This window comes from Protomyctophum parallelum (assembly GCF_964188405.1).
Source record: "Protomyctophum parallelum genome assembly, chromosome: 23".
NCBI lineage: Eukaryota > Metazoa > Chordata > Actinopteri > Myctophiformes > Myctophidae > Protomyctophum > Protomyctophum parallelum.
The window spans coordinates 6,951,562-6,963,198 of NC_139715.1; the positions used below are offsets into that span (position 1 = coordinate 6,951,562).

The 11,637-nt window shown below is 43.2% G+C and overlaps 1 protein-coding gene across 6 annotated transcripts in view; it reads right to left on the reverse strand.

Moving 5' to 3' along the window:
- LOC310854218 (abl interactor 2-like) overlaps positions 1–10,681 on the reverse strand; it is a 38,337-nt gene extending 27,656 nt beyond the window's left edge. For all 6 annotated transcript variants that reach the window (XM_083758775.1, XM_083758774.1, XM_083758773.1 and 3 more), the window contains exons 1-2: positions 10,538–10,681; positions 234–401 (exon numbers count right to left, since the gene is read on the reverse strand). In XM_083758775.1, the coding sequence (XP_083614901.1) occupies positions 234–401; positions 10,538–10,654 (285 nt within the window). In that variant the 5' untranslated portion in view covers positions 10,655–10,681. The remainder of the gene's footprint in view (positions 1–233; positions 402–10,537) is intronic.
- Between the last annotated feature and the right edge of the window lie 956 nt (positions 10,682–11,637).

The window sequence follows — 11,637 nt, forward strand, 5'->3', positions numbered from 1 at the left end:
GTGTGTGTGTGTGTAGAAAGATGGACAATGCAGCCAAAAGTTCAAAACAACAACTAATTCTGACTTCATATGCCCTCACAGCAAATAAACCACGTGGCGCTCGCATTGGACTTTACAGTCACCTGAAAACTCACCAGTAGAAGAAGTAGAAGTCGCCATACGATACGATGGACTACCATAAGCAAGCGTGCACGTGTGTATGTGTGTGTGTGTGTGCGTGTGTACGTGCGTACCTGTGAGATGTGATTGATGGATGACTCCATGCGTCGGAGCTGCGAGGCCTGGATGTCCAGCATTTGGAGGACATTGTTGGCCAGAGTGTTGATCAGGTAGGCCACGCTGGCCAGAGACTGGGTAGTGTAGTTCTTGGTCTCCTCCAGCGCCCTGTGCTTATCCGGTGACTGCAAACACAAGCAGGGGACAAAAACAAAACGCTCCTATTAACACCCCTTTGGACCTGAGGACGTATCCGTGTCACCTTATAGCTTTTAAAAAGGTTGAGAACTCCCGCTTCAAGGAACCCTGAGTGGGTGTCCCCATGCCCCACTTTGAGAAGCAGTTCTCTTTTGGTGTTTTAAGCATTATGTTATACTTTAGCTATTGGAAAATAGCAGATCTACAAGCTCATGAGTCATGGGGCAGCACTAAGTTCTGCACTATGAGCTGCTATTTATTTTTTTTAATCGTGAAAATGTGGCACAAATCTTTGAATATATATTCTTTCGCACTGGATGGCCCGCCCAGTACCTGCCCAGTACCGGCAGAGTAGTTCTGGAGCAGCGGATAGTGTGTCCCTGGTTTTTCCCCTAATGGGACTGATCGAGGGCAGCTACTGGGACGTAAGTCGGGACTTGATCATCCCGGCTGGGTCACCCGAGTGAGGGGTATGGTTTTGAGAGACCCTAAACCCCGAGGACCTTGGGATACATCACTGAGGATACGTCCCAGGCGCATCCATGCGATGTTTTTTAGTTCTTTCAGAACAAATCTTTGCTTCTGGAGGGGTCCCTGGAAACAACATATTTTCAGATGGGGATCCGCAGCCAAATACAGATAACTCTGGGGGTCCTTGACATGAAAAAGGTTGAGCACCACTGACATAGAAACAGTTTTTCATTTTGCTACCCATCACTAATGTTATTGAGAAAAGACGGGGTCCTCCGAGACAACAACGGCCTGTGATCTGGTGACCGCCAGAGGAAACCAGTAGTACCAGTAAACCAGTAGGAAACCAGTAGTACAGCAGCGATCTATATCAGGATCAATATTTTTCCATGTGAGCCCTGCATGCGTCGTTAAAAATGCAGAGCCACATGACGGATACAAAAGAGATTTTACAAGACATTTTACGGCATCACCATTCACCACCATCAAATGGAACAGGGACCTTATGAAGTGATGAACATTGCCAGTGGTGAGAACCATGTGAGAAAAGTGGGAGCAGAGTTAGACAAGGGACTTACATTATATATAGAGTTAGACAAGGGACTTACATTATATATAGAGTTACTGACTGTGTGTTGTGTGGAAAGTAACTAAGTAGTACATTTACTTAACCCATTCTGACCTGAGATCAGATTCATACGAGGTTTCCACTGGACACACACTGGTCTGATTAACCCATTCTGACCTGAGATCAGATTCTAAAAATGTCAGTCGTTCTTCGATTTTTCTAAAATAGCAGACCTACAAGCTTGTAGCGCGCCACCGAGTGGCGCGCTACAAGCTTGTAGATCTGCTATTTTTCAATAGCTAAAGCATGACATGATGCTAACACCAAAATGGGTGCCCGCCCAGAATGGGTTAAGTACTGTACTTTTACAGTTATGGGGTACTGTTTTACTTTACCGAGATATTTCCACATTTCTGTACTTTTACTTCTATTCCACTACATTTCAGATGCAAATATTGTACTTTTACTCCACTACAATTATTTGAAAACTGTAGTTGTTACTTGTTAATTTGTAGATTTGTATTATTATTATTACAAAACATACATTAACCACTTCAACCCAGTCCATACATTTTGGCCATTTTTAAAATAGACGATCTCCAAGCTCGCAATGCTATTCTGCTATTTTCAAAAAAGATTTTTAGACATTTGAAATGGAACAATGAGTAATGAACATGACGTCTATGTTCCAGCCACAGTGAGGCAGGCAGACGGCTCCTCCTCCTCCTTCACGTTACTGAAAGATGCCCTTTCTTGTTTTCAACTACAAGTCTTATTTTCTGAAGGGCAGCGAGAGACGGACTGACGTGGGGTCATCAGACCCGTCCGAGAGATCTTTTAACCCATTCTGACCTGAGATCAGATTCATACGAGGTTTCCACTGGGACACACACTGGTCTGATTAACCCATTCTGACCTGAGATCAGATTCTAAAAATGTCAGTCGTTCTTCGATTTTTCAAAAAAAATAGCAGACCTACAAGCTCGTATCGCGCCACTCGGTGGCGCGATATGAGCTTGTAGATCTGCTATTTTTCAATAGCTAAAGCATAACATGATGCTAACACCAAAATGGGTGCCCGGTCAGAATGGGTTAAGCCATTCTGACCCCGAGATCAGATTCTAACAATGTCTTCTACATCCTGACAGTGTTCTGAAAAAGCTGTGTTTCTATGTCAGTCGTTCTTCGATTTTTCAAAAATAGCAGACCTACAAGCTCGTAGCGCGCCACTCGGTGGCGCGCTATGAGCTTGTAGGTCTGCTATTTTTCCAATAGCTAAAGCATGACATGATGCTTACACCAAAAGGGGTTCAAGACATTAAAGTCAGTCTAACAAAACAACAGCCTCCCACACTGCTGCCAAACTCCTGCACCTTTCCTGCACAGCAGTGGTCCGGGGACCACCAGGGGTCCTTGAGGTGGTTCCAGGTGGTCCCCCCAGCTAAATGATGTTGAGTTGGTAAACCAAATGGACCCTTATAGGTATTTAACTCTTGAGAGAATAAAAATGAAACCAGTCATTCTTTCGCTCTCAAGAGCACCATCGTTAAACATCTGTATTACTTAATTTTACAAGAACACGGTTAGAGTAATGTAGAATAATTGTTATTTTGATCAACGCCGTTACGTTTGCCTCTCCTAACGGCACCAACATCAATGCAGCATGGAATTGTGGACACAATATTATCTCAACGATAACAGAATTCTTACATTTTGGTTCCGAGAGGCTAAATGGCATCACGTGGTGTTCCGTGGAAAAAGGTTCGACATGAAAAAGGTTGAAAACCACTGCCGTTCAGACAGAGCAACAATGTCCCACTCACCGAGTCCCAACAGACTAGTACCACTGACTGCAGTGCACTGAATGAGTGACTTTACCGTAGCAAAGGTTTAATAATGGATTGCATTTTTATAGCGCTTTTCTATGCACTACGTGCTTACTCAAGGCTTTAGAATGGTTCATTCACTCATACATTGGGAGGTGAAGTGGCGAACAGTCGACACCAGCGTCCTCACTTCCCACATTCACACACCAATGGTGGCAACCACTGGAGGCAATGTAGGGCTCAGCGTCTTGCCCAAGGACACTTAAGACATGTAGTCAGGAGGAGCCGGGATTCGAACCGCCGACCCACGGATCATTGGACGACCTGCTCTACCTCCTGAGCCACAGCCACCCCAAAGGTTTCCACTTCATTCTCTGAACAAGACGTGAGTCACCGACTCTACAGAAGTCCAAGACACTCTGTGACTGTGTCACTTGCAGAATGGTACAAGAACTTCTGTCAAGTTAACAAAAACAACATCCACTTTGAAAACCTCAACTAAAAACCACAGAATCTAAATGAGACAAAGAGCTTCTGGCTAATATTATTTAATTCATGATTCATTAGATCATTTCACCTGTTAGCAGTTATCTAAAAGCTGGGGGTGGTGGGCTGAATGTTTGTGGTGAGAGCTAACTCCCCCAGAGGTACCTTCCGTTCTGTGGGAGGCTGGAACTACTAAAGTAATACATTACTTTAGTAGTTTAGTTACTTTCCAACACTGTATAGTATACTAATCTCTAAATTCCAACTTTTAGCCTCTCAAAGTCCCTTGCTTACTAATAATGGTCCGTGGAACTATTAATTCTGAGAGGACAAAGCCTCAGTGTGTAATATTTGAGTCCATGTCCATTTGTGTGCTGCTTAATGTGACAGTGAATATGACGCACACAGCTGCAGTTGCACCAGAGGAATTGTAAAAAGGACAATTCGAGCCAAAGAAGTTTGAGGCGTGGGCAGACAAACAGGACCATCAGAAGTACATCTGGATCAGCTAAAGGTTTCTGGACGGATGCAGTGTGTTCTGCGAAGAGAGATGGACATTTCCTTCCCCTGGCCTGCGTTACGCATTACACCAACATTGTCTCTACTGTACAATGATCCAACACACCATTTATTCTTTAAGATTCGTTTTCAGGCGGTTTCTCTGTCATTTAGACATGGCAGTAAAGAGAGAGAGAGAGACATGCAGCTTCTTGACAGCTTCTTTTAGCTTTTGCAACTGCCAAGATTCTTCCTAATTCAATGGCAAATAAATGAGGGTCCATTAAAGTTGGTTTAAGTGTTTTACTTTTTACTCTACTGTTAAATGAAGTGTTAAATAGCTCTATATTGGGATCACTGTGCCATTTATATAGTGTTTGTTCAGTAATGGGGTGTCTCGCTACATCTCTCCATGTCTTTAGTACATGGGCTCCCAAAGTGGGGTCCGGGGACCCCCAGGGGTCCTGAGGGGATTCCTGTGGGGGTCCCCAGACCCCAGCTAAATGATAGTTATGAACCAAATGGACCCTTATGGGTCCATTTGTCCGTGAGTGCAGTCACGCAGCCCGTTTGGCAAAGAACAACTTATGTTACACACGTGTAATGTTATAGATACAAACTGGTCACGGTTGCCGCCCACACAGAGTACACAACTCTGATGCTAGCCTTAAAGCAATCAAAGGAATGGCAACCCCATATCTTGCATCGGACCCTACAGAACCCCCCCCCCCCCCCCTACAGAACCCTCCGCACACACGCTCAGATCAGCCGACGCAGGGAGTGTGAACCAAAGTACCTTCAGTAGTAAAACACCGGGAGAGCGCTCAACATGACCCAAACTCTTCTCCCATCTGGCTCTACAAAACTATGGAATGCCATAGTTCTATTCCCATAGCAATCAGAACTGCAGACTCACTCCCAATCTTCCGCCGTAGTCTGAGAACCCAGGCTCCATCTTAGCCCATAGCACTTGCCGTAGCACTAGCCCTAGCCTCGACGACCTGACGTAGCACTCTAGTGTATACGCATAGTTTAATTATATAGATATTCCACTGGTTCTTATCTTACGTAGGATTCATGATGGCTATTTTTGAGTGGTGCAACCACTCCATTACGGAGATTTGTCTGTATCTGGCTGGGTCCGTCTCTGGCTCTGGGTCTGTCTCTGGGTCTGTCTCTGGATGGGTCTGTCTCTGGGTCTGTCTCTGGCTGGGTCTGTCCAAGTACGAAAATAGCGTTTGGTTGGTTTTCACAACCAAGTGTCACTGTTGCACAGCCTAACACACACACACTGTAGCTGTATGTATATATGATGAGCTTGTAGACCTGCTATTTTTCAATAGCTAAAGCATAGCATAATGCTAACACCAAAAGGGGTTCCCCCCCAAAATGGGCTAGATAAGCACAACCGCTAAACACCTACAAGGTAAATAGACTGACTGCACATTTTGAAAACACAGAACTTTGCGGTCCATTACGATCTAGTGTCATTATATGCCATACATACATTTGTTGGGTTGTAATGTATCCCCTGAATACACTTAAAAGTACCACAATGGGAATAGGCTCGCTAGATTTAGTGTGTTGAATTAATTTTCTTATTTCAACCCAATTTCGCCCCAAAATCTCTCAATACCTGATAATTAGAACCAATAACCAACATGTGAGCTTGTAGAGATCTGCTATTTTCACAAGAATAGCTCATTAATCAGTTAGAAAGACAGGAATGACGAGAGAGAGGGACTGTCTGACATGCAGCTCGGGTTCGAGTCCCTCTCTGGTCAGATTCGAACCCGTGCCAGCTGCAGCAATACAAGGACTATATGCTGCCAGTGAGGAGCCCCCACCAGGAGGATGTAGGGCCTTCTTCCTACTCCTCCCGTCCAACCTACGCTGACAAGCCCGTAGGAGGATTTCACGTGCAATGACCAATAGCACCCTCCCCACCTGGCTTGACCAATAGCACCCTCCCCACCTGTAGGAGGATGTCACATGCATTGACCAATAGCACCCTCCCCACCTGTAGGAGGATGTCACGTGCATTGACCAATAGCACCCTCCCCACCTAGATGACCAATAGAACCCTCCCCACCTGGCTTGTTTCCCTCCCCTGAAACCAGTGTTTAAACCTGGGATGTATATTTTAAAAAACCCATCTTGATAAGGACTAACGGTAACAATAATAAGTAACCATCCTGTGATAAGTCTCGGAATATCGCAAAACGGACAGACACACATTTCGATGGGCCACCAATCCCGACGAAAAATGTTAGTCGACTACCTTTTTCCACTGACGAAAATAAACATACATAAGTTACATACATAACTAAGCTATGATGACTAAAACTAAGACTAAATATATTGACAATTTCGTCAACAAATAACTAGACTAAAATGTTAGGAAGAAACTAGTGGACAAGAGATCCAGTATAAGTGATACTGATATTCCACTTGGTTGCATGCTGAAAATAGCAGGTCTACAAGCTCACAACACGTCGCGCTGCAAGCTTGTAGATCTGCTATTTTCAGCGTTTAACACCACATTTTGAACACCATTTGTGTTCGCATAGACGCCCGGCAAAGCTGGATGCACCACGGTGGATTCTAACCCACAACCTCCATGGTGGGTCTAGGGACTTTATCACTGCGCCACCCGGCGAGCAGCCAGTAAAATCCCACACATTTTAGTAGCCTCTTTAGTCTTCACATGTAATACAAAACGTTAACCGCCTCTGTACACTCTCTTGTGTGTGTTCACTCCAAGTGTTGGCTAACAACGCATGCAACAATTAGTCATCCATGCAACGGTCGCAAATAAACCGGCATGGTAAAGGGAGGGTGCAGCCAAAATGATCTACAGCCCAACCCAAGCATGAGGACAAGCAGGTTATTGCCAAAAAATAAAATAGTGTAGGTCAGGACATCGTACCCACATTGGCAGCAATTAACGTTGTTGTCCAGTTAGTGCCTTGTTAAATCCAACGTGTGTCAGCCTAGGGCCAAGTCTTTAAGATTCTCAGAATAGAATCTCTTAGTAATGACGGATGGTCATGTGCCAAAATGGCTTCTACAGAAACATCATAATAGTAATAATAATAGACCACCATTTAGCTGGAGGTAATCTAAAGCCCTGGCTACTTGCCTTGTAAACAAACTTAATTATCAAAGAGAAGAAAACACCACATTAACTCATAACTGATCTGAATTCTAAATAAATGAGTCGAACGCCATTTTTATGTCAAAACAGAGTATGAGAATAGGACATTACAAAATGGCAGATAGAAATGCATCTCTTCTCTGTCAACTGTCAAGTAACTGTCTAGTGTCTACCTGCCTTTTAACCCATTTAGAACTGAGAACGATTCTACAAATGTCTTCTAAATCCTAGCAATTTTCTGAAAAACCTATGTTTCTATACCAGTGATTCTCAAACTATTTCATGTCAAGGACCCCCAGAATGAAAAAAATAGCAGACCTACAAGCTTGTAGATCTGCTATTTTATAACGTATAGTATAAAATAATGCTTTTAAAAAACACCAAAAGGGGTTCCCGTCCTGAATGGGGTGAAATCAAAACACCTGTGGCTGGCTCCTCAAAAAGCAGGCCTAGTACACAACTACAAATATGAAATCAACGTGTTGCTTGCTTCGTCATTCGGTCTCATCAGAGAGTGACGATAAATGCAGGTGACTATTTCAATCTGACAACAGTGGCGAGGATCTCGCAGGCTGACATGCAAAGTGGGGCAACCTGCCAGCCGGCAAGACGCGATTTACCCAGAGGGCCTGACACCTCCACCTTACCTGTCAGACCCGATCGACTGTATTTCATCAATGATGTCAGATTGTCAGAAAAAAAAGCCTCTTCGCTCACTCACTACAAAACAGCGATTGAGACCTCCAGTCCAGTAATTGCAGGAGGCCCCGGCCGTGTGCGTTTTTTGGGAGGATTAGAGAAGTTCTGCCACACTAACAAGATACAGCCATTTTCCACAGCCAACATTCAATGATTCATTCACACTTAGTTCATCTGATCACAAGATTGGAAAGGGAAGTGTTTCATAGACAGCAGGCTACACAGTACAAAATATGTCAGTATAAATTAATTCACCCATTTAATTTGTAACGCTCAAGAGAATAGAAATGTAACCAAATGGACCCTCTCGCAGACAGATAGATCGGTGACATTCAACAACACCATATATCACTTTAGATATTAAGATTCCCAATTTCCCCTTCAGCAGAATCGGGTAGTTTTTTTTAGATTACCCGAAGCACAAGGCAATAAACAAAGGTGATAAATAAATAACCTCGGCTATAAAGCCACGCCAGGATACATAAACATTTGCAGTAATTACGTGCATATTTCAGATATCTGCCAGAGCAGCAAGAAAATGTGTTTGCAGTGTCTCTGCATACAGATCTGCATGCATAGGAATTCATCACACCTACACCAGCCAACCAACCCCATATCATCACGAACTGTCATAGCAGCATACACTACATTGTAATAGGTTCTAAATAGGCTGTCTGTTAATCAAAGCCCATAAGTAAGAGATGTAATGTATACATGCCCGGGTAAAGGCATGTATTGATACATTGCTGCAGATAGAAGCACACTGATTGATTGGTATTGATTTGACGGGGCCGTCAAACAACCAACCAACCAACCCAGCTGGCTGACTGCTTCAGAAGGGATCCGTGGTGGGTGATTCCGATGCTACAACGGGATTGGTGGCCCATCGAAATGTGTGTCTGTCCGTTTTGCGATATTCCGAGATTTATCACAGGATTGTTACAGTTAGTCCTTATCAAGATGGGTTTTTTTAAAATATACATCGCAGGTTTAAATTATACTATAGAGCTTATATTTAAAGATTAATTCCAAACATAAATTCTGCAAAAGCGGTTCTAATTCTATACAAATCATCTGTATAGCATTATACTGGAGGCGCAGTATTCGACGGGTCACCAATATCCGTGTAGCACGGAAGCTACATTACGAGCTAGCCCAGCCAGCTGGCTAAAACACGATAGAATAGATCACTGGTTCGTTCGCAGACATCATTTATATAATGATGGAACACTATAGTCCACATTAACAACCACTAGATAGATTAAAAACCCTTGGTTTGTAATGAAGTGTGACTGTGTTGTTGTTGTTGTTTAATTATAACAGACTAGAACACTAGCTTCGGTTATAAGGAGAAAACATACAGCCTGCACCGAGGAGAACAGACGTAAATAACAAGGGCGCGATGGTGACGTCCCCGATACTTTAATTTAGTCAGTGGTGGAAAAAAGTCCTCACACAAAGTGTCTCAATTCAACACGTACTTGAGTTAGCTAATGGAATACAACCACCCGAATAAAGGACTACTATACTATCTGTACCAAAACAGATAGTATAAAACACATCTGAAATCAATCAGATTTTTGTATACTATTTAAATTAGTCTTGAGAAGTAAATCAATGCTACCGTTTGTCCCAAAGTGACTGCAAACAAATGCTATTTGTTTAGAAACAGCTTTATAACATGTATATAGTGATGCAATGTGACAATGTGACATAGCTCTGCAGTGTCTACTTATTTTCAACTGTTTTTTTTTTTTTTTGTATTTTGACACTTGCTTTGGCAATGTTTAAACGTAAATTTTCTCATGCCAATGAAGCTCCTTATTTGAAGGGAGTGAAAGTATAAATACAAGTATTGGCATCAAAATGTACTTAAGTACCAAAAGTAAAAGTACTCACTATGCCGAATGTTATCGAATGCTTAAAAGAGGTTTTGGAAATACAGATCTACAAGCTCACACCAACAACCTCATTAAATTGTTCCATTCATATAAAAATGATCAATAACAAAATGATAAACAAAAAGGACATAATATATGAAAATGGTGACGTCAGTGCGCAAATTGCATCATTTATATATACAAAATATTATCAATAAATAAAATGAAAAAACAATGACACATAATTATATGAAATGAAAAGGGTGACGTCAGTGACGCCATCCTTGGTGCTGCTGGCTGCAGACCTGCACCACAACCAACCAACGGTAGCTTTTAGCTTAGCATCATTAGCATCTTAGCTTAGCATCACTGTAGTGGGCGAACGGACCGATGCTAATGATGCTAAGCTAACCGTTGGCTGTGCTGTGGTGCAGGCTGTGTAGTGTACAGTGGGGCTGCCTCTCTCTCTCTCGCCACACACACACACACAGCCAGGACGTGTTTTTAACAAACATGTCCGCTCCAGGATGACACGTACCTGAACATAGTTGCTTTCACAATACTCCGCGACTCTCTCCAAGTTGGTGAAACTGTCCAGTAACGCGCTGCGACCTGCCGGGATCTCCTCTTCCAAAAGCATTTGTAACTCCGCCATTTTCACATCTTTAGCTGTGTGTGTGTGTGCGACTGACTGTGCGTGTGTGTGTGGTGTGTGTGTGTGCGCGCGCGCGCTTGTGTTGGCTCACTAGTGTCACACACTGGACATGTGGCGCTACTACAAGGCTCTCCCATCCATCCAATTAAATAATTATTTTTACAAATACATACATATATAAATAATGTGGTGGTGGCGGATACTACTACTGCAATGGTCTGGTCTTCTAACGCAGTGTTTGTCAAAGTGCGGTCCAGGGACCCACAGGGGTCCGCGAGGGAGTTCCAGGGGGTCCCCGAGTCCCCAGCTAAATTCTAGAAAAGATAGTTAGGACTGTTATAGTCTGTGTAACTCACTCAAGTGTACAAATGTGCACTCCGAGTTAAATTAACATTGAACGATTTTTACAATATATAAATAAAATTGGTGTCCCAGAGATAGAAACGGGTGTCCGTAACCTAATCCATGTCAAACGGAGGGTCCTAAAATGGTTCAGTCACTGCTAGAGCTTTATTATTTAAATGATTTGCTATTTACAATTACAATTTAGGCATTTAGCAGACTCTTATGCAGAGCTGCAACTTACAATTATTAATGCAGAGTGAGAGAAAAATCAGACCCGTCTGAACCGAGTGGTGCTGTACTGTACTCGTGTTGTAGTAGCCTACTGTACTGTACAAGCCCTCCTCCCTGGCCTGGCCTGGCCTGGCCTGGGTGTGTGTGTGTGTGTGTGTGTGTGTGTGTGTGTGTGTGTGTGTGTGCGTGTGTTAGGATGTGCAACAGTGACACGTGGTGAAAAATGATAGCATTTTTCCGTGCTCGGACGGACAGACACTTACACATACATACAGACACACACACATTGCTGCGTATTGGAGTGGCACTAGCACCACTCAAAAAGAAGAAAAGTTAAATGGAACAGCAGAAATGCATGGTATGAATCTCGATTAAAATGAAACATCTCACATTCAAATTGAATACAA